At 43.8% G+C, this 23,131-nt stretch overlaps 1 protein-coding gene across 1 annotated transcript in view; it reads right to left on the bottom strand.

Moving 5' to 3' along the window:
* Positions 1 to 23,131, bottom strand: part of LHFPL6 (LHFPL tetraspan subfamily member 6) — a 146,078-nt gene that overhangs the window by 4,000 nt on the left and 118,947 nt on the right. Inside the window, exon 3 of the mRNA XM_065648767.1 lies at positions 11,332 to 11,430. Coding sequence (XP_065504839.1) covers positions 11,332 to 11,430 — 99 coding nt within the window. The remainder of the gene's footprint in view (positions 1 to 11,331; positions 11,431 to 23,131) is intronic.

Below are 23,131 nucleotides of genomic sequence, written 5' to 3'. Positions count from 1 at the left end.
AAACCAGGGCTTCAACCATCAAATAGATCAGTTTGCCTTCATGGAGTCCATCATATTGAACATTAGAAATGTTGCATTGAAGTTTCCCTTTTATTTTTACATCAAAACTCTAAAATAAAGAGTAAGACTATCTAATTACTTGATAGAATTAAAACAATTAGTGAAACCACATCTATTTTCACACACACACAGAGACACAAAAGCTGTTGCTTTCCTTGAGGATGCACAGGAATGCATACATACAGGTAGAAGTGTGCCAGTGCATCGGGGACGTGGAGATGCGTGCAAGAATGTGCACATGTTCTTGCTCATAAGATGGGCTGGATCTGGTTTCATGCCAAAGTAAATTCCCTACCAGCTGAAGTGCTAGCTGATACAGATGACATGCATCACAGCAGCTTCTTTCTCTCTGCAGAACTGGTGCTGCATTTAACAAATCGGTCTCTTCCTGACAGGTCAGTACAGAGGGAGAAGCTGTGGCTTTATCATTTTGTTACTTTTGGATTTTTTTTTTTTTCTGTAAAAGAGAGCATAAATAATTGGAGCTCTTGAGCTCCTGGTTGCTCAGTGAAGCAGGACTGTCCAAGTCAGCTCAGGTAAATTTGTAGCCAGCCATTAGAACTTTGTTTTCGCTTTTTTTTAATTGGGATTGGCAGCAATACAGCATCAGGATTAACTGTGAAATCACAGAATAATAGACCTTGTAGCTATAGACCTGGATGGCCATTTTCCAAGAAAATAAAAGAAGGGAACAGTGGAAACATTACACTCCTCTCTTTTGTAAACGGATTGAAAGAAATTGCAGTCCCCGAGGATAAAGGACAAAAGCAAGGTAAGTGAGGACACTATCGAAGATTCAGCAGAAAGGAGTCCCATAGAATATAATATTTGCTAAATTGAAAGAAATAAAAGAATGTGGAAAGGTAGTTTTGCAGTAATGGACAGGCTTATTAAAACAAAACAAAACAAACACTTCCATGCCTTTTCCTGATCTCTAATGTGATCTTCAAGGCCATATGTGTCCCCTAGCTCTCCACATTCTTTTCAACATATAAGGCAAATAAAGATTAAGACCAATTTGGGAGTGATTGAAATCTGGCAACAGAAAATCTGCAGATACTTAATCTACCATGGAGCTGTGGCAGGATCCTGCATGGATGAACAAGGAGCTCCTGGACAAACTCAAATACAAAAAGGAAGCCTACAGAGGGTGGAAGTGAGGATGGGTAGCCTGAGAGGAATACAGAGAAATTGTTTTGAGTAGCCAGGGGTCAGGTTAGGAAAGCTAAAGCCCTGGTAGAATTAAATCTGGACAGAGATGTCAAGGGCAACAAGAAAAGCTTCTATAGGTACATTGGTGATGAAAGGAAGACTAGGGAAAATGTGGGCCCTCTCAGGAAGGAAACTGGAGACCCGGTTACCTGGAATATGGAGAAGCCTGGGGTACTCATTGACTTTTTTGCCTCAGTCTTCACCTGCAGGTGCTCTACCCACACCGCCCAAGTTGCAGGAGGCAAAGGCAGGGACAGGGAGAATGAGGCATTGCCCACTGTAGATCAGGTTAGAGACCATCTGAAGAACCTGAAGGTACACAAGTCCATGGGATCTGATGAGATTCATCTGCGGGTCCTGAGGGAACTGGCGGATGAAGTTGCAAAGCCACTACCCATGATATTTGAGAAGTCATGGCAGTCTGGTGAAGTGCCCACTGACTGGAAAAGGGGAAACATAATCCCCATTTTTAAAAGGGAAAAAAGGAAAACCTGGGAACTACAGGCCAGTCAGTCTCACCTCTGTGTCTAGCGAGTTCATGGAGCAGATTCTCCTGGAAATTATCCTAAGGCACATGGAAAATAAGAAGGTGATTGGTGATAGCAAACATGGCTTCATTAAAGGCAAATCGTGCCTGACAAACCTGGTGGCCTTCTATGACGGGTTACTGTGTTGTTGGATAATGGAAGAGCAACTGATGTAATCTACCTAGACTTGTGCAAAGCATTTAGTACTGTCCCACATGACATGGTTGTCTCTAAATTGGAGACACATTGATGTGATGGATGGAACACTCAGTGGATAAGGAATTGGCTGGATGGTTGTACTCAAAGAGTTGCAATCAACGGTTCAATGTCCAAGTGGAGACCAGTGATGAGTGGCATTCTTCAGAGGCCGATATTGGTACCAGTGCTGCTTGACATGGAATCATAGAACATGGGCAGTGGGATTGAGTGCATCCTCAGCAAGTTTGCTAATGACAGTGAGCTGTGTGGTGTGATTAACACACTGAAAGGAAGGGATGCTATCCAGAGGGACCTGGACAGGCTTGAGAAGTGGGCCCATGTGAACCTCATGAAGTTCAACAAGAACAAATGAGAGGTCCTGAACATGGGTGGGGGCAATCCCAAGCACAAATGCAGGCTGAGCGGAGAACAGATACAGAGCAGCTCTGAGGAGAAGGACTTCAGGGTGTTGCTTGATGATAAGCTCAATGTGACCTGACAATGTGAGCTTGTAGCCCAGAAAGCAAACCATATTCTGGGCTGTATGAAAAGAAGCATGACCAGCAGGTCGAGGGTGGTGATTCTCCCCCTCTAATCTACTCTGGTGAGACCCCACCTGGAGCACTGCATTCAGCTCTGGGGCCCCCAACATAAGAAGGACATGGACCTGTTGGAGAGGGTCCAGAGGAGGGCCACAAAGATGATCAGAGGACTGGAGCACCTCTCCTATGAAGACAGGCTGAGACAGTTGGGCTTGTTCAGCCTGGAGAAGAGAAGGCTCTGGGGAAACCTGATAACAGCCTTCCAGTACGTAAAGGGGACCTACAAGAAAGCTGCAGAGGGACTTTTTACAAGGGCATGTAGTGATAGGACAAGGGGTAATGGCTTTAAATTGAAAGCGGGTAGATTTAGATTTACATATAAGGAAGAAATTCTTCACTAAGAGGGTGGGTGAGGCACTGGAACAGGTTGCCCGGAGAAGCTGTGGATGCCCCATCCCTGAGAGTGTTCAAGGGCATGTTGGATGAGGCTTTGAGCAATCTGGTCTGGTGGAAGGTGTCCCTGCCCATGGCAGGTGGGATTGGATCTAGATGATCTATAAGGTCCCTTCCAACACAAACCATTCTATCATTCTGTGATTCTATGATCCAGTTGCCGAAACAGAATTTTACCAGGATTTTTACTCAAGATGTCTTATAAATAATTATCACACACAGTTATCAAGGTCCTGGAAATAACATATGATTTTCATCTTAAAACTCCAATAACTGACACTTACGAAAAAATACCCACAATACGGAAGTGTCTTGGATGCAAACCTGTTAATTACAAGACTTAATATCTTCAATATTTGTATCTTCTTTGTTGTTAATGTCAAGACTATCCTGGGCTTGCAGCCTGGAGTATTTGGCAAAATCTAATTGTTGAACCATAAATATGGCCTGTTTTCCAAGATGAAGGAAAAAAGGTTTCAGTATTAGCCAGGCTGAAGAATATAAATTATATACCTTTGAAAATAAAATCTACAATTCCTACTTGCAAAAACTCATGCAGGAACTCTAATTAACAGCCTCACATGAGAGTCCAGTACTACAGGGAATGTGCATTCATGTAGTCAATCAGGGTGTTCAAAAAGTAATCAGAGAAAAAAGTAAGGAGTGTGGTGTTAAGGGATATATAGGGATTTGGATATATGAAAGCCACAAATGAATGTAAAAGATAATCAGCTAATTAATAAGGCAGCACAATTATTTTGAAACAAAGCCAAGATAAATTAAATAGCTGAAGATTTTTTCCTTGACATAGTTACAATGAAAAACTGTCATGTGGCATCAGCTACAAAAGCAGGAAAATAAGTTAAAACTTGGAATGCATCCAGAAAGGATTAAAGTAGTTATGTGAAACAAAGAAAGAACACTATATAAGGTAAAACTGCCACCAAATACCTTAATACAAAATAATGAAATTGGTGAAACTGTTTTCTTTGTCTAAATGACTTTCTAAATGCATTTCTCTTTTTAAGAAACATATGATTTCTTATGCATGCACAGATCAAGCTATTTTGGTTACTTATAATCGGTCACAGAAATTGTATGGGCATTTTGGTCTGCAATTAAATGCATAAAATCTCACAAATTTCAGAAGTGTAAAAAGTGGAAAAAGAAGCTTGAAATTCTTTATTTCTGCTGTATGCAGACACTCTTACGACCAAATCCTCCTTTCTTTGGAGGATCACTTAATTTCGTTCCATCAAATCTCAAATTTGCTGTCGGTATGCATTTATCATGGAACAATGAAGGAGAAACCAATACCTTGTGTCAATTACAACGCTGAAATTCCCAAGAGCTGATAGCTTATGTCTTGCTAATGAAGAGCTTTCCAAGCCTCCTGGAAGAAGTCTGCAGAAAGCTCACCTGTTGCAGGAAGTGAAATTAATTTCACCTCTCTTTGGACATCCACAGTGCAGAGATCCACACTGGACTAGTCTCCTCTCTGGAGACAACAAGGAGAAAAAGTCACTTATAAAAGCGTGTTGCATTTCATCTTAAGATAGGACAGTAGGTGAACCCTGCTCTGGTAGTACCTATTTTTCTTCCTTTAACTATGATGGGATTCCAAATAACCAGTTTAGGTGCTCTTTTCAAGTGAGATAAAGCACCAGGTACTTGCTCCCAGGTGGTTTGATTCCCTTTCTAGATCCTCCTGCTTATCTCCATTGACTGCAGAGGGTCCTTGCATGACCATGTTCTAATTCTGGCAACAAAGGTAAGTGCCTTATGTTAGATAAAATATATGTGGACCCTGATAAATTCACCAGAGGCTTACCAACGTTTAAGAATGGAAGTTATTTGAACAGCACTAAAGAGGAAATGTTTCTTCATGAAACACTTCCTTTACTAGCACATAGGCTGGCTCATACATTTATGTGAGAACTCGGCAGCTGCAGCTCAGGTATGCTTGTAAAAACTGTGCTCAGCTCCAGTAAAAAAAACCCCAAACTGGTAAGATCTCTAAGCTGTTTGCAGGGGATCTGCGAACAAGAAAAATGGCTTTTGTCAGATAGATTGCTCATAGGAAAACACAGCTTTGAAACCCTTGCCTTTAATAGGATTCTAATAAATTGTCCTACCCTCTATATCCTTTTCTTGATCGTTTTGGCACTATATGTCAACACTCGGACAGATCCTGAAATTATGCCACCTAAGGCCAATTGACTAGATGACAAAGCTTTTTCTATATTCACTGCTTTCTGTGGGGTTTTTATGTTGTTGTTTTAGTAACTGCACTGTTTGCTTTTAAAGTGCTTTAAAGATCATTTACTCTAATATTTCTACAGTAAAAGTAATTATCAAGTCAACAGTTCTCTTTAAGATGTTTCAAGCCCTCTAAAAGTGGCAAAGGGGAACCTTAATAATAATCATCTCTGGAAACAAATATGACTTAGCGGAGAAGTTTCTGAGGGCTTTTGAGGGCCATTCAGCTGCTTGTTTAGTTCGGGATGGGAGTCAGCCTTTTAAGTTGCTCTCCAGACAGACACTTTCGCCAGGAAAGCCCGTCCACAGCAGTTCACAGATGGACAGACCACCACAGAGGGCAAGCAGGGGTGAGCATTTGGAGCCATCTGCCTTGGCTGCTGCTGCAGCCAGGCCCCCAGATCTAGGATGTCTCTGTGTGTGACAGGTAGTGATGGAGTGTGACAGCCAGAGAACATGAAACAACTGGAGAGGATCTAGGAGGACTTGCAGAAGAAACAGCGCAGGAGACTGTTCCCAGCCTCCTAAGGATGGCATGGACTCAAACAAGCACAGAATGCATTTTGGGCAGGCTGCAGCAGCAGCTGCCAGATGGGCAGTCAGGGCACAGTGTGCCAATGGCCACACCTGAACCATGCGAGCCCTTGCTGCCAGACCTGTGATTTTCACTGCTTTTAACAGCAAAGAAAAGCATCATGAAACTCAAAGATGAGCCCTGAAGGTAGATGCATAGAGCAAAAACCAATCCGTGTTTGTAGGATGCTTCTTAGCACAAATGATCACCCAGCAGACTAAAAAAGTAGGTCCTAGGCAGGAAATGTATGACATAAAAAGTAATCTCTCACAGAAAGGGGTAGGACATTAAAACTTTCGGAACATTGATCATCCAGACTGAGCGCTGACTGCCCAAACACACCGTATTTCCTCAAAGGAAGAGAGAAAATTTTTTCCAAGTATTTCAACTTAAAATTTGGAGTTTATATTAAATGTATTAATGTATTCTTTGAGGTTAATCAGGTAAGTACATAATATCATTTCATATGTCTGGTGGACGGAAAGTGGCAGCTGGAGGCCAGATGAAATTCCCTAGGGCACCTACAATGGCATGAGTCATCTATCTTTAGATAAATTAATTTTCCTCTAGAGAAATATTTTGCTCTTTGGGCCCTTAGGTATTGCTCTTGTGGTGGTGTTTCACCAAATGCCAACTGAGGCTTGATTTTGGGAGCTAAACTGAGCATTCCCTCTCCTTTCCAGGACCTGCTGTGGGATTCAGCTGCCTCTGCACCCATCACAACAGAAAAGAGCATGCAATGACTCAGCAGCCTCTGCATGCAAATCTAGGGAAAGTAATAGCCTAAAATGAAGTCTCATATTGATTTTAGACATTCAAAACCAATCCTAATGTATTCACATATATACACTCACATTGCCCTTTAAAAAAGGCATGCAAGTTCAGAAGATATCTTCACACAATTTAAGTTTTACAAAATGTGGAAGTTTTTGCAAAAGTCTGATGCAGTCTTCATTTTAATGCACACCCTCATTTTAATAAATTTCCTGCTAAAATGCTAATTTTTCAGCTGTTATTCTCGTGTAGTACATTTAGAAATGAAAACAAAACAGTATCAGTGCCTCTAGCTCAGCAAAACTCAATGTCTGCTATACAATATGCTATGAAGATGCTTGCTTTGGGGAGATTGCCTGCTAATTCCTTTTGCAGGCCACAGGATTCTGTAGATCTGACTCACTTTAACACCCTTCAGTCAGCTGCTCCGTGCTGCTGTGCCACATCAGTGCCATCCTGAATGGTCCCACAGGCAATTCCAGAATGTAAATAATGCAGTATAACAATAACAGCTTGCATGGTGACAAGAGATTAAGATGATTTTGGTCCATGTTCAGACATTTGGTAAAAGGGAAAGGCAGTTCTTTCCAGTACCGCTAGTTTATAACACCAGTCTCCACCTCAGGCATTAGCCTGTGACCATGTTAGACTAAGGACTTTGACTCAGTCACTGAGCAAACAACTGTGCTGGTTTAAAACAGAAATGTTTCTTTTTGCTTGCTCTCATTTATTTATATTGCCCTATTTCTAGGAGTCTCAGCACCCTAAAAACAGTGGTAGAAGACTGTTCCAGTTCATAGCCTGGTGTTTTGGTGGCAACTCTGCTCCACCCATGGTCTGATACCCCAATACGGAGCAAGGCCCCAGGGTCCCTGTACAGGTCCTGCTGACTACCGGGGTGCTGGGAACCACAAGTGGAGGAACACGACAGAGACCTGTCATGATCTTAATCCTCCAACAAGATTTGCCAGAGGTCATTCGTCAAAGCCCTCATCTAGCCCTGTGTGTTTTCTCATGATGGCAAAAACAGATTGGTAGAGAAGAGTAGACAGCAGGCCCCACTACAGGTCTACCAGTCTATCTGTCTGCTTATTTGTGGAGGTTACTCCCCATCCTCATTAGCAAAACAGCTCATCTATTGAATGCATTTTAATCAACAAATGGGGTTGTCATTGGCAGGGTATCTTCAGTTGCAGAATGACTCCTCTTTGTAGAGATCGAGCTGTACAAACACATTCACTTGATTGAAAAAATTAGCCCAATTAAATACATTAATGTTTAAGTAAACTCTTTGGACATAGTTCACCCAATAAAAACCAAATAAATATCCAGTTTTAAAGAGAGAAGCAAACTGCTGGGCATTTCAAAATGTTGGTACAGGTTTTCTAGAAAAGAATACCCAAATCCACTTATACATAAAGTCATGGTTATTTTTCCTGCAGCCTTTCAAAATAGTGCTTTGGAATGTACACAGAAATGTGTGTGTTTGGCGGGGGCGGAGGGAAGGGGTGCCTCTTCACAATATGGGCTATCTCAGCACTATTTGGAGTGCCTATTAGTCTAATGCCTCTTCAGAGTGCCTGAAGACATGAAGAAGCACTTCTTATCTAGCACACCCACTAAGGATTAGGCTTTTTATGGGTTCTTAACGTTGCTTTTTATTTATTCTATCTAGTTATGAGCATGTTATAGAGGGTGGAGGTTTGTCTTGTTTTGGTAAAGCAGAATTTTTCATTTAATTGCTAATTCTGGAATATCTCTGGTTAACATTACATTTCACGGTGCACAATTCAGCTGCTGCTCAAGTGAGTTCTTGTAGTCCCTCCTCTGCACCTGCGTCTTCTCCTTCTCATCCTCCTACCATGTAGATTGCAGCTGCTGGCTTATCTTTTCTACCTCCAACCTCAAACATTTTTTCGCTTCACCTTTTGCAACTCCAGAACAAATCTCACTCAGAGCTGAACTTCCACCTTTGCTGGCTCTGTGATCAAACCTGCTGTGCTTTGACCCTCCTTTCCTAACTGCACGGACATGTTCTCTGTGGCCCAAGCTGCACCAGCTGCTCTGCCATCCTCAAAGAGGAGGCTGAATGCTGCCTGCTGATCAGCATCTCTTTGAACATCCTCTCCTTCGTCAGTAACCACACGCATTGAATTAGGCTTCCAGTGTCACCCTCGCCAGCACCCACAGCAGCAGGAGGTGCAGGACCAGCACTTCCACCACCATTTCCCCCATCAGCAAACCAGTGCAGGTCTCATGGCAGCTCAGCTTTTCTGAGGGCACGTTTTGAATGCAGCATGTATATATATCATTCTTGAGATAACTCCTTTCACAGACTCAGGAATAGAAAGCATATCATCACGGTTTAATCAAATTAAATATTCAAATGAAAGCAATAATTACTTAAATTTGTCTTGAGACTTAGTGAGATTAAGTATTTGAAACATCATTTTTGGCCTGTAGGCTATAATGAGTAAGGTAGTCTCTAATGATTCAGAAAAGACTAGAGGGTTTGGATTATCACCAACCAAGAAGTATCTATGAAAGACGATGAGCGGTGTAGTTATTAAACGGCCCTCGGACAATGCCTTTTCTTTAAAGATTACTTTGCTAACACAGCATCAACCAGGCACAGACATTAAGTAAAAAAATCCTAGCCAAGCATTTAAATTCACTGCCAATGTACGTGGAAAAGAGACGTTTAGTGGCAGAGCTGCCTGGTGGAAATCACTACAGCAAATTTCAGCTCTCATTATAACCTGTTAATTAATGTGTTAACATATGATTGCAGCAGATCGGCGAGACCATCACTCCTGTCAAGTCTAGGCATGCATAACACATGCTCTGCATGCTCCAGGTGCAGAAAATACAGTAGGACTACACACCTTCACAGTTCATGTAATATATCTCATGGTCCTTATGTGCACCTGGAAGTAAAGTTGTCAGCTGAAGCCTTTCACATGGGTTTCTTCACTGACTTTAATGGCAGAGTGATTCGATTTATGCAAATATCTGACTCATGAGTCAAAACTAGAGATGGTGAAGGTGGTCTCAGAGCCTCTGCTCTGATTGTGGGCATGACCGTGCTTAAGGCCACAGTTTGTAACCGCCTAAGTGCTGTCTGCAAGGAGCTCAGACTGGCACGACACCCACCTTCTTGCAGGTTTGCAGAGAAATAACCTGGAAAGGTAACATTTTTGTGCTCTGGGGAGAGCAACCACCGAAACCTGGGAACGAGCGGGCTGTCAGGAGACACAAGCAGGAATCGTGGAGCAGAGCTGCTCACACGCTTGGTGTGAAAGAGCAGGCACCAGTGTGCGCCAGAGAGGGGGTCAATAGCACAGAGGATATTAGAATTCAGAATAACAAGGTGAAGCTTCTAGAGCCTGTTACGCATCCTCTGGGCAACACCATTTAGTGGCTGCTGATAACAACATCAGTGGCAGTGGTAGAGATGGGTGCTGATATTGGTAATATGAATTTCTGGTCCCATGCCAGATCAAACACACTCCAAAGCACCACAGGTGTAAGGGAGGGTGACCTAGAGCATCTCTCCCAAAGCAATTTTTTTTTACCGTTCAACCTCAGTTCATTTGTGTATCTTCACAAGAGACGTCTCTGAGATGGAAACAAGATTCCTTACTCCTGAAGCCTGACAGAAATATCAGTGTAGAATTAAAAGATAATGCAGCAGGCTTGTGTTTAACCCTAGGAGATCATTTTAATCCATTGTTCCTTGCACTGGGATTACTGCCAGGCTACCAGAAGCCCTACACACGCAGCTATGGAAAGAGTTTCTAAAACTAACTATCAAGTTTAGCTTGCAAGGGCTGGAAATGGGGAGCTGTGTGTGCCCATGCTTGGGAGTGGGACCTCCCAAGCCCACTCCCAAGCCTGTGGATGTCTGGAGTGCTCAGTCTCTTCTGCTCCTTCAGAAGGACTGCAGACCCCTCTCTTCCTCAATTGACATAGGATCAGACAGCACTTATAAAGTAGGATATCAGCAGCTGCATCAATCTTTCTGGCTAAACGAGGACCTGGATATGCTCGGAAATATCAGATCCCGATTATCCACACTACTTAATCCTTAGCTCCCTCCTGGGTTCTTGTTTTCTATCAGCCCAACCAGCTCTCTAGAGGTGTCTCACCCCATACCATGTGGGTGTGAGTCCAGCTTGGCCACATCCCTGGCTTTGGTTCAGCACTCAGTGCAGATATCACCAGTAAGACCAGTGGCTTCTTTGGGAAAAGGCTGACATAGAGGACAAGTGTTTTTTACCAGGTTCCCAAGGATGTGAATAACCAAAACCATACTCTTTAGGCTTGGGTTAGGAGGCCATAAACATGCCAGACTTCAAAGATGGCTAATTGTACTCATTGTGATTACACTCACCTATGCTGTGATGTGATGCCTCTGCCTACCCTGTCAAGATCTGCAGGAGTGTTGTCTCCATATTGCAAGACTATTAAATCTGATGTCTTAAATATATACATATGTAAATACATACATCCCTTTATTTTCTTTTATAATGTTCTTCTGTAAAATATTTCCAGTAAATCTATCTGAAATCCTTTCCCTTAGAACCATATCAGAATGATGCAATATGAATACCCAACCACACACAACTGGGCTGCTTCTCCAAGCCTGTGCTTATGTTCATGTCCTTGTTTGCTTTTATGGACAACACATAGAAGAGTTTAATGTGGCTGAGACACTCTAATAATGACTCACCCAACTCAAACTGGTTGGAAAGGTTACCACAGGTTTGTCTGACTTCTTCACTGTCCCAGCCAAGAGGATAGAGGGCACAACCAGAGCCAATCAACAAACCTAAGGAGAGAAAAGAAAACAGAATTTTATACAAGCAATTGCCATTAGCTTAAAAACACAGGGTGCCACTTGGGAATCAAAGTGTCAAACTGCCATTTGGGAACCTCAGAGATAAAAAAAAATCTCTTATCTTCCTAAAGCCAGCAGAAAATCATTCGGACTTCCAGTGCTGCATTCTGCTATGCTGTTTTACAGCTGGGCTGTGGGCTAGAGGCAGCCTTGGTGGTTCAGCACCAGAAGCCACTCTCAGCTTCTGGAACTGCTACCTGTCAGCTTTTAAACTCCCCTTCTGCTCTGCAGAACTGCCGTATATATTGTTTGGAGCACTCAACACGGGGTTAAAAAGAAGTTGTGTTAATTACAGCATTTACAAGCTGATTGCTTCTGATTAATTAAAACAACAATCAACCAGGGTCTATCAAGGTTCTAGCAGGAAAAGTAAACTGACAGTTGTGCTAATCTGTTGTCATTTTCCTTTGTTTTTCACCCTTTCAAAAGCCAAGGAAGAATCTTTTCATGTCACCCGATCAATTCATACCACAGGTACACACTCCACAAAGCTTTTTCAAATCACTTCAGCTGAAACAACTGAGCTCTCGAGCCATTTATTTATTATCATGCTTGGCTTAATATTCACAACACGCATTGCTGTCTCCAGCCCTCACACCGCCCCAAACAGACGTGTTTTGGCTAAGTCTTTCCCTTCACAAGATCTTGCTGGGGGTCACCCAATAGGCCATGATTATTTTGCAGAAGTGGCATTTTTATCATATTGCATTCTCAGCTGTCACGGCAGCAGCTGCCAAAAAGCGGGTGTAGCTGGCAAAGCTTCTCACACGGACAGCCTAGAAAGAACATTTCAATGTATGCTCCGGCATTTAAATGTTACCTCCTTTGTGTCAGATCTTATTTGCAAGACTGGAAACAAATCACTATGGAGATAAGAGGCTGGGGACACCTGACACTTCACAGGCTGTAAAGGCAAGCAAGTTCCCCAAAAGTTTGCAGTGTGGGTTTGCGGTGGTGCCTTTTAACTGTTAGGTGGAGCACAGGACTGGGACAAGGTTTCAAGCCCAACAGCTGTCACTGGCTGACTTTGGGCAAGTCCCCTGACCTCATTCCACCTCACATTTCCTCTCTTGACAATAAGAACAATGTGCTCCCTGGCAAAGCACTTCTGCTGTCGTGCTCCTAGTGCAGCAAAGCCCTGGGAGTGGTGACAAAGGCACCACGGAGGTCACAGCAGATTAACAGGAGTGCTCAGAGTGATTCTGACTCAGGGCCTGGAGATAGCTGTGCATTTCTGCTGCCTCTATCCCCAAGATACTTAAGCTTCTCATATTTCTGATGCTCCTTTAAGACACAGAAACCTTATTAAGTTCCTGACTCGCTCAAAGACACACCTGAGCAAGGCACTGAAGTGGTATCCCACCTTTTTCTTAGTATCTTAGCTGTTAGCAAAGTAGGGCAGCAACTACTTTGCTGCTCCTCCAAGCACATCTGCTCCTGTTTAGGGCCCAATATTAGCTCCTAAGATCTTCCTCTATTAAATTAAAATTTCTTCTTGCTACTCAAGTCTACTTCTTTTCCTTGTTGAGCCGTCAGTTCCTGGTCCTCTCTCCATATCTACATCACATAACGGAAAAGAAATCCCTGAGGCAGCCCCTCTCAGATGGTGCATTCACCCAGCAGCTGTAAAGGGAGAAAAGCAACTAAGGACACATGAATGCTAGGTATTTTCAGAACTTTTCCTGACCTGGATATGGTTGCTTCTAATGTTCTCACTAATGGCTTTCACAGTATCATCTGATTTTTTCCCCCGAGGCTGCAGAGATGATGGCAGCTGGTAGAATCCATGTAAATGAGAGTCGCTCCTAATTAAATTCTCAGAAAATATGTTTCTCAGACAAGAGAACTTATGCCAAAATTGGGTCTACTTTTGTTAAATACAGCTTAAGACTCTCTGAAAAAAAAAAGACTGATTCTCACTTGAATTGTCAGAGCAAGAAGGGCACTGTGAAGCGCTGACAGCGTGGCTGATGTGCTAGAAATGGGCAGGACCCAAGCGGACAAGGAAGAAGATCACCACTGATCATGAGAATGGCTGTGGAGGGGAAGAAGAGCACCTAGATGTCAGAGATAGCCTCACAGACTGGTGGACCGTGGCTGCCCCGGCCAGTCCTGCTGTGGTTCTGACCCCTTCCCAGACCAGCCGTGATGCCCACGACCTCTCTGGTGCCAGCCCAAGCACACCACAGCTCAGAAGCTGCCCTGGCCAAAAGTGAACCACCCTGGCTGGACTGGTTTCAATCAACGTGTGTCTTTGAACAGACTCTTGAGGAGACCTCACAAATGCAGAATGGGCTCCGCTCGAGGGGCAGGGAGGTGTGTTCAGGGGGCAGGAGGCAAGGCAGCCCTTCCTCCCAAACAGGTCCTGGGAAAGCCTCCTGCCCAGTTCTTCCAGGAGAGCACAACAGCAGCACTGCAGGCAAGTGCAAGGACCATTAGCATAACAATGCTGCCCCTCCAAACTCAGAACAAGCTCTTACTCAGCACTTGCCAATTACTCTCTTCAGGTGGCAAGTGTCTAGCGCCCATTGCATTCACAGAGGGCTGTTTGTTTTCAGCTCCCTTTAGGTTTTGTTGCAGTAACAGGTTGTTGTTTGGGTTTTTTCTCATGAATACTGCTCATAGCACTTTCCACTGCCACCCTCCAAACACAGCTCATTCTCTTCCAAACAGCGTTTACCTGTTCACTCTTTCTGCCTCACCAGATACCTTCAGTGTAAGACTTCCACAAGGACTTACAGCCTGCTACTCAGCAAGGAAAAATTTCACACGTTTTGCTTTATGGCCTGAGGTACATATATATGCATGAGTGCGTTTGTGTAATGGTGCTGGATCTGTCCCATTGCTTTCAGCAGGATTTTGCCTGATTTCAACAGGGCTGATACTGCCTTAGTCTCCATGGGCGGTGAAGCTGGGAACTGGTATTTCAGTTCCCCTATGTTATGCACTGAAAGTGTCGAGTGTGCCTCAAAGCCCATGATATTAATAAGACTTGGACAAAAGCCGCTCAGCCCCTTCTTTCCCTTCTAATCAATCCACCTCTGTTTGTAAGCAACTAATGTGTGGGTCAGACCCTGCAAAAGCAAAAAGACTGCATACTATTACATACAGCCAATCTGTTTAATCACAGAGAATGCAGATCCTGTTGAACTGCTACAACCTCCATTTAAGACATAAATTAAATCCCAGAGGTGCAAGCCCAACAGAAATCCTTAAGCTAATTTTGCAGGTTCAGTAGAGGCCAGTTACTAGTTTAGCTCAAGAGTCACATCCTGGCCTGCCCTATAGTTATTGTTTTTAGCCAGCTATGCTACCCATGACACCACACCCATCTTTACAGCTGCTTAAAATGTTTAGGATGCCTAGAACATTTCTTAAGAAAGTGAAAAAAAAAAAAAAGAAAAAAAAAAGCTGTAATTACCATCATCTGTCATCTTCCATTATCCACTGCAGTCATTAAAAGAAATAAAAAGAGGCAGGAAATGTGTGGGTCCACGAACAGCAGCTCCACAAAAGAGGCTGCAGCTCTGAGCTGCGAGGCAGTGGGTCCGTGGGACGGGGCCAGCCGGCAGCACAGGCACTGGTGGCACTTGGCTGCTGTCTTGGCACTGTCAGAGACCAGCTTTTCTGGAGCAGTTTTGCGTTCAGGAATGAAATGAAATGGGCTCCTTGCCCTGATCTGTGAAATCCTGCTGTTGCAAGTGCCATGGCTGGCTCAATGCGCTAGAGAGGCCCACAGGAGAGAGCTGCGGGGCTGAATTAATGCAGCCGGCTTTGGCAATGCGAGGCTGGAATTAAGTGTTTGGCTCCAATATTTAACAGGGTCCCACTTAGCCACTACGGTCTTTGCATAGTCCATGCAGAGGGCCGGATACCTTCAAACGGAGAGCTAAAACCAGCTATGTGCTAAGTGAGGAGCTGCCCAGACCTACAAGTAGCAAAACTGCAAACTACTCAGAGTAATCGCCGTCCGTCCCAGACTGCCCTCCCTGTCACTCTTGCTGCGGGTATAATGCGTGATCATATTTTAGTAACACTTAGCGCTTGAAAGATGAACTTGTCTATCTGGTGTGGAGCTTGTGATTAAAAATAATTTCATATAACAGGTTCTGCATATGGTGGATGCTGCTGAGCACCGGGGCGGCAGGGAAGGGACAGTAATTACATTAGTGGCTTGGCACAGATCTAGGTTTCATCTTTGAAGTGATAAAGAAATGATTTGTGGCATGCAGCAATCAGCGTACTCCAAAAGGTAAAATACTATCCACTGTTAATATTTTCACAAAAAGCGTGGATATAGGCAAGTCTCAAACAATAAATACAGAAGGACTAATAAACTGAGAGACATTACCCAGATTTTGCAATGAGCAAAATGACTGCACTCAGAAAGACCAAGACCAACAGCAAAAGTCAATGCACAAAAAAAGGAAGCTCGCACAGCCCTGTGGTGGGCAGTGCTCAGACCACTGCTGTGGCTCTAATGGGAGCCTCCACCCAAAGATCTGATGTGCCTCAAGCAACCCAGGTAGACATCACACCCTAAATTAATTGTCTCTATCTGTCCTAACAGTTCTTAGCTAGCAAGTCTTATTTCACAGACTCGGCTCTTCCTCTCACTAACTGAGGTGACAGCGTGCCCCTGATTGCTATGTGGCTCATTCTCGGTTTGTTGTCAGCCCATTTGATCATTGCATCTTCAAAAGCCTGGTAAATAAAGCCAAACCTTCCCCATTGTGCTTCCTTCTTCCTTGAATAGGCTAAACCTAAGCACATGATTCAGATAAATCCGATGGGAAAAAACATCATTTTGATCAATAAGGAGAGGTAGTGATGGTAGTAAATGAGGCACTTAGCTTTGGACTTAGCCTCAGAGTCTTGCTGCTAGAAAATGCATTTTCAGATGGGAACTAAACCAGTGGTGGCTTTCCTTCATTGTGGGCTTTTTAAAAGCGTTCTACATGGGCACTGGAAATTGTATTCCTTTTTTGTATATCCTCAGCTCCAGTCACAGTTACACCCTATGAATTCAGTGAAAGGAACTGCCTGGGCACCAGAAAGGGCCTCCTGGGCCAGCAGTTAGAGGGGGTCTGCACCACTGTAGTGGGGATTTGGGAAGACTCTCAAGCAGGAAGGGGCTCAGTATCATTGTGAAAACCCAATTTGTATTTCCACCTAGAAGAATAAAAGGAATGGGTCAAGCTTGATATATGCACTGCAGACAGAAAATAAACCTAGAACTGAATGCTGCCTTTTGTACAGTCACTTTTTGGTGAGAAAAATCTTCAAAATATCTTCTTCCTTTCTTTCCCCCCATCTTCTACTTTTCCCCCTTTCATTTTCAAACTCGACCAAAAAGGAACCTTGCCATTCTTTTTTACTAGGCATTTCTGATGAGTGCTGCTCATCTGACAGATATTCAGGCCATCTGGAGAAGCTGACAGACAATAATTTGGAAGTCATCCCTTTCAAGACCATTTTAATGATGATTTTTCCGTTCACATTTTTTCTCTATTAGCCCATCTGAATCTTCAAGGATGATAGAAAGTTTTCACATTCCCATCTGTCACTTGAAGGTACAGTAATCTCTACAAGCAAAACAAAACGAATTTTTAGATGCAGCACAGACTTTGACTCCCCAGTCCTCATGATTTAAAAACTCTTCTTGCTGTAATGGTTTTAAAGCATTTACCTGCTATAAAAGTGAGCCTGCAGCATGAAAGTAAAATTGAACTGGCACACGAAGATTGTCCGCTGCTTTCAGAGGTACGGGGAAAAATTTAATTAAATATAACAAGGGAAAGTGCAGAGACTTGCATTTGGGCAGGAACAACCCCAGCTTCCAGTATAAGTTGGGGAATGACCTATTAGAGAGCAGTGTAGGGGAAAGGGACCTGGGGGTCCTGGTGGACAGCAGGATGACCATGAGCCAGCACTGTGCCCTTGTGGCCAAGAAGGCCAATGGCATCCTGGGGTGTATTAGAAGGGGGGTGGTTAGTAGGTCGAGAGAGGTTCTCCTTCCCCTCTACTCTGCCCTGGTGAGACCTCATCTGGAATATTGTGTCCAGTTCTGGGCCCCTCAGTTCAAGAAGGACAGGGAACTGCTGGAGAGAGTCCAGCGCAGGGCAACAAAGATGATGAAGGAAGTGGAGCATCTCCCTTATGAGGAAAGGCGGAGGGAGCTGGGTCTCTTTAGCTTGGAGAACAGGAGACTGAGGGGTGACCTCATTAATGTTTATAAATGTGTAAAGGGTGAGTGTCACGAGGATGGAGCCAGGCTCTTCTTGGTGACAACCAACGGTAAGACAAGGGGTAATGGGTGCAAACTGGAATACAGGAGGTTCCACTTAAATTTGAGAAGAAACTTCTTCTCAATGAGGGTGCCAGAGCACTGGAACAGGCTGCCCAGGGAGGTTTTGGAGTCTCCTTCTCTGGAGACATTCAAAACCCGCCTGGATGCCTTCCTGTGTAACCTCATCTGGGTGTTCCTGCTCCGGCAGGGAGATTGGACTAGGTGATCTTTTGAGGACCCTTCCAATCCCTGACATTCTGTGATTCTGTGATTCTCTACCTTAGCCTACGAACACTGGGGTTAAAGAAGAATTGGTTAAAAAACGTGATGTGAAATACTTCAGCAGACACAGATTCTGAAGTCCCTGTTCAAGAAACTCTCCAGAAGCTGCAACCAAGCAGCAACTGCAGAGTGAAAGAGGTGGGTCAGGGCAGGTTCAGACAAACTCCAGAGCCCGGGCGAAGCAGCAGGACCTGCCGGAGCGGAGCAGGGGAGAAGGGCTGTGCTGGCTGCAGGCCCTGCCTGCCCCAGTCCGGCCTCAACTCAGCGAGTGACAACATCTTTAAACTGGCAGCTCTCAGCTCTTCACTCAGAAGCTTCCCCTCTTTAAGGTCACCTTCCTACTGCTTCTCTTGACATCATCGCTCTGTCCTTTGGTTTCTCTGTTGTTCTTCTGTTAATGTTGCCATATTGGTCCCTTCCGTTACTGTTAGTACCTGTCCCTCAGGAAACGCAGGCATGCACCTGATCTGGGCTTTTATAAGGCTTAAAAATGAGATCTACACTTTGGGTAGCAGTTCTTTGTCAAGTTAGTAGTCACTGAACATGGGGAATTTGACTGGTTCCTTACTGACCCTGCACTGAAAGCGCATTGTTTGAGAGAGAGTATGATCGCCTACAACGTGAATGAAGGCAATAAGGGACTCCTTTGTCCAAGTGTCCAGGCAGGGGTCCTCAAGGACACACAGATAGAAATTACATTTATGCTGTGCCAAATTTCCTCCCACTACTCCTCACGAGGATCATGGCAATGGGAGGCAGCAAGTCAGTTCAGGGCTTCACTCAAGGTCAAGGTGTTTCTCCCACAGACTTTCCTATAGCTGGATATTAAAGGGACTCTAGACGCAAAACAAAATGGAACATAAGAACAACAACAAAACCAGAGAGAATAAAATGCTACAACCTTAAGCTTTGCAGATTCTGCCTCCACTAACACTGCTTCCATCTTGAGCAACGTGGAAATAGCACTTATGGGTTTTCAGGCAAGGGCAAAGCCTCACCGCCCTTTCCCTTCCCGTTCTGATTGACAGGTTTTAATTCAATGAATTTGGCTTTGCTTAATTCCCCTCCTTCTGACTGTCAAGCCACAGCCCACAAATGAGACTTTTTCTGGTATTTTGGTTTGCTCCACACCATGAGCACTTGCTGCTGGCAGCTGCTTGGCTCCGAACCTCCGCGAACAGCCACAGCAAAGAGCTGCCACCCGCCTGCTGCTGCTTTCCAGAGCTCTCAGAACACAGGGACGGTGGAGGAGGAAGCCTAAAAAAGGTGTTACAAATGCCTGCCAGCATCCAGCATGGCAAGGTGCTGTGTCGTGCGAGAGTCACAGCCCTCACCTTCCCCCTGACTGTGGGCATGGGGCAGTGGAGGGTGCAGTTTTCTGAGAGATGATGCATCACTTCACTTTGATTTTCATTTGATCAAAGGTGGTGTGCTCATAACTACACAGGTGCTTCAGAAGGGGATATCTCCCCACTCAGAGGTGCTACACTGCTACCCAAAAGCTAATGGTTTTGCCTGCTCTATTCGGCCCTGGGAGTTTTTAAGGCAATACTGAAGGCTTCAGAAAATGGGGATGGGGACTGGGAGGAACCCAAAAGGTACAGCTAAGTAGGAAGAGTGGAGAAACCAAACACCGAGCTGCCACTAAATGGAAGTGAATTAATAAGAGCCATTTGATAAAAGGACGAGTGACAGGGCTGTGGCAGATGCTGCCATGGAAGGGAAAGATCCAGCACCAATTTTGATGCCTACAAAATAGGTGCTGGTGAGGGTGGTTCCAGAAGGTTGCAGCTCCCAACAGTTTCAACCCTTGAAAATCACCCCTGGAAGTACTTCTTGTAACAAGATTTTATAAAGCAGCAGTAAACAGGCTCCACAGTCTGTGCAGGTTGGCACTAGACATTAAGAAATCCAAGAGTTTAATCCTATTTTATGTATGCAGTAGGACAAGTGACACAATATTTGAAAACTAGTTGAATTACAGTGCGCAGTTGGATATTTCATTGAAAACTATCACCATTTATTATAAAGCACCATTCACATGCAGGAGGATTTAGAGAGATCCAAGGAAACAGGTATGTGCCTGTTTAATTTATGTCTTATTGGTTAAGGTTAAGTGAGGCCAAGGCTGCTGACAGAGTCAAGGTGGAGAGTATCTGGAGGACGTACCAATTGATGAAAGAATGAATATTCACTGAAGCAGCCTCCAGGCTGATTCCCTCACCATCAGATCACACAGTCTCTCTTAAATTTTCATTTTCTCAGCCAGTTATGATATAAGTATTTGGTACTTATAGATAGCTCCACAGCTGATAGAAGCTCCACAGATCCCAGAGGATGAGAGACCAAGGTTCAAATCAAGGAGAAAAAAAAGAAACAAAAAAAAAGAAGGTTTTCACTATGGCTGTTACTCCCAGCCATGAGTGTTGGATGCAGACAATGGAATCTGAGAGATTCACTAGGTTTTCTCCTTTTGGCTTCCTGCAATATGTACTGGTTATGTGTCCATGGATGAGGTAAGTGGAGGAGTATCAAGATTGTGAATCCTCCAGTGTTTAGACACAAAGCACAGCACTAAGCATTCTGGATAAACCCAGACTTGGCTGCTTATGTTTGTCTAAAGGAGTACCTGGAGCCATGAAAATAATTATCATAGCCATGATTCACGGTTCATCCTGCTTTAAGCAGAAGGTTGGCGTATATGACCTCTCAACATCCCTTCCAACATGAAAGACTAGGAATCTGGTTTTCCATCATTCAGGCATCTCAGCTTAAGGCAGCTGGGGCTTAAGTCAGGTGCACGCACATAGGACTACTTGCATTTCAGCTGGGTGGCCCACTTGGAGACCAGCTCCTGCTCCGGAACAGCATGGATCTTCCTTTCTAGACACCTCAAATGGCACAGGGCATATCAAACCTGCAGAGATGCCTCTGCAGTGGCAATTGAATTGAGACCCTTGTTAGTACAATCAATGGAGTCTAGAATATATTTTTCTCATCCTAAAGAATACATAGACAATAGGTCTATGACTAGGACACATCTAAGTTCACCTAACTCTAAGACAGCAAAGACATTCACACGGGACTGGCAGGCATGACACAGCCATTAGGGAAAGCCAGACGCTCCCAGACTAGCAGCTGGAGGTGAGACAGCCAAGGGCATCTCAAATGGCACTAGACACTTGTAGCTCAGTGACTGAATTCTGCTCCACTGGCAGGATTGACTCAAAGTGGGATTCAGCCACACAAATACCCCACCTTCTGTGCTCTTCACTGTCTTGCTTGGCCTCCAGCTGCCTCTCCAGAGCTGGGCAAGTTTCTCCTAAGTCCTCTGTCCTACCTGCCAGCCCATGGAGAGGTCTTGCAAACCCTAAGGTATCCCTAACAGTGCAAAGCATCTAGATTTAGGCTGATGAGTTTCACCCTAGGTTCTATTGATCTTAATGTGAGCTTAAAAACCTACCTCAAGGGAAAATATCTGTATGGTAAACACTTTAAAACAATGTATGAATCTGTAATTGAATCTGGCCCAAAGTCACCTACACTTTATTTTATCCCATATTTTCTATCATCCTGCCCTCATTCTGCTCTTAAGGCGAAAATGCATCAATTCCTGTCATGAATTCTGCCTTCCTTTATAGGAAATGACCTAAATATTAGGGAAGAAGAGAAGATTAGAGGAAAAATTATCTTGCTCCTGAGCGTAAACCTGTATGCTCTACGTTAAATGGAATTTATTTCTATTGAAACAAGTTGCTGCTTCAAAATGGCCTTGCTCTGCCTCAGTTGCTACCACGGAGTCACTCAGGGTTAGCTTTGGTGGGTGTCTCTGTCATTCCTCCCAGAGTTTGTCACACAACAAACTGATTGACACCACTTGTTCCGAAAAGGATGTGACATGGTCCAGTTAAAGGCAGAGTGAATCTGCAGAGTGGAACTGAAATGCTTGAAGAACTCCAGAAAATACTCTGGAGTTTGACTGCCAGCTCATTTTAGTTTGGCAAGCCATGATCACTGCTTGTATATTATAAGCTTTATGGGGGAAAAAAAAAAAAAAAAAAGCCTAAGCATTATCACATGCCATCAGACTTCTTCATGTGAAAACCCATCTGTGTGCTTGACCCATCATTTTGTGGCTCAGAATCAAATGCTTGACAGTTCAAAGAGTCTAGAGCAGCATATGGCATATGACATAGTGTATTTAAATAGAAATCACTCCATTAGAAACACAAGGGTGCCTACTGTAATTAATAAAAGGTATTTTAATAACTAGTTTCCCAAAATACATAATTCTCCACAGTAGATAAGGCATATTCCTTTTCATTAATATGAATTTCAATAGCAATCAGACAAAACTAGCCCAAGCCTTTGCAGAAGCTCCACTCTCAAAGGATTTCGCAGTACATGAGCTGATCTCTTGAAGGACCATGAGGAAGGAATGAAGGAAATACATCCTGTGTCAGTAAAGATGCCTAAGTAGACGAAGGGATAAATGGACAGGCATTGCCATATCTTTTCAATACAAACTGGACAGACTAAGGTTGTTATAAGCATTAAGGAAAACTCTGCAGCAGCCTGACTGCTGAGCACTGATTTTGCCTCTGCATTGTCCCAGCCTTTGGAAATATTCAGATAAGGATTAAATACCAAAGAAATGCTTTTCCATGTCTATTAGTTCACTGATCTGTGAAAAATAATGGTTTGTAGATAGTGGATTAAGCAACAAAGATGTCTAGCCACCTCCTTCACTTTGGGGGCATATCCCCAAAATGACCAGGGAACTGGAACTGATGCAAAGTCTGCATCCAGTGCGGGAATACTACCTACCTAGCCTTTGCCTGTTTGGCTTTGTGTGTGTGTGTGTGTTTTTGTTGGTGGTGGTGGTTTTTGTTTGGTTTTTTGTGGGGTTTTTTTAGTTTGTTTTATTTCAGTTGAGCTGTCCAACGATCACTGCACATTTTAGTAAAACTTCAGCAATACTCAAGACCACAGGTAGCATTTTCGGTACACAGTCTGCAGACCCTCTCGCAAACCAATAAATTCTTCCAAGCAAGTTCATGC

The sequence above is a fragment of the Caloenas nicobarica genome, chromosome 1 (genome assembly GCF_036013445.1).
Source record: "Caloenas nicobarica isolate bCalNic1 chromosome 1, bCalNic1.hap1, whole genome shotgun sequence".
In the NCBI taxonomy this organism is placed as follows: domain Eukaryota; kingdom Metazoa; phylum Chordata; class Aves; order Columbiformes; family Columbidae; genus Caloenas; species Caloenas nicobarica.
Note: the sequence above shows the minus strand (reverse complement) of the source record. Positions and strands in the feature narration are given on the sequence as shown.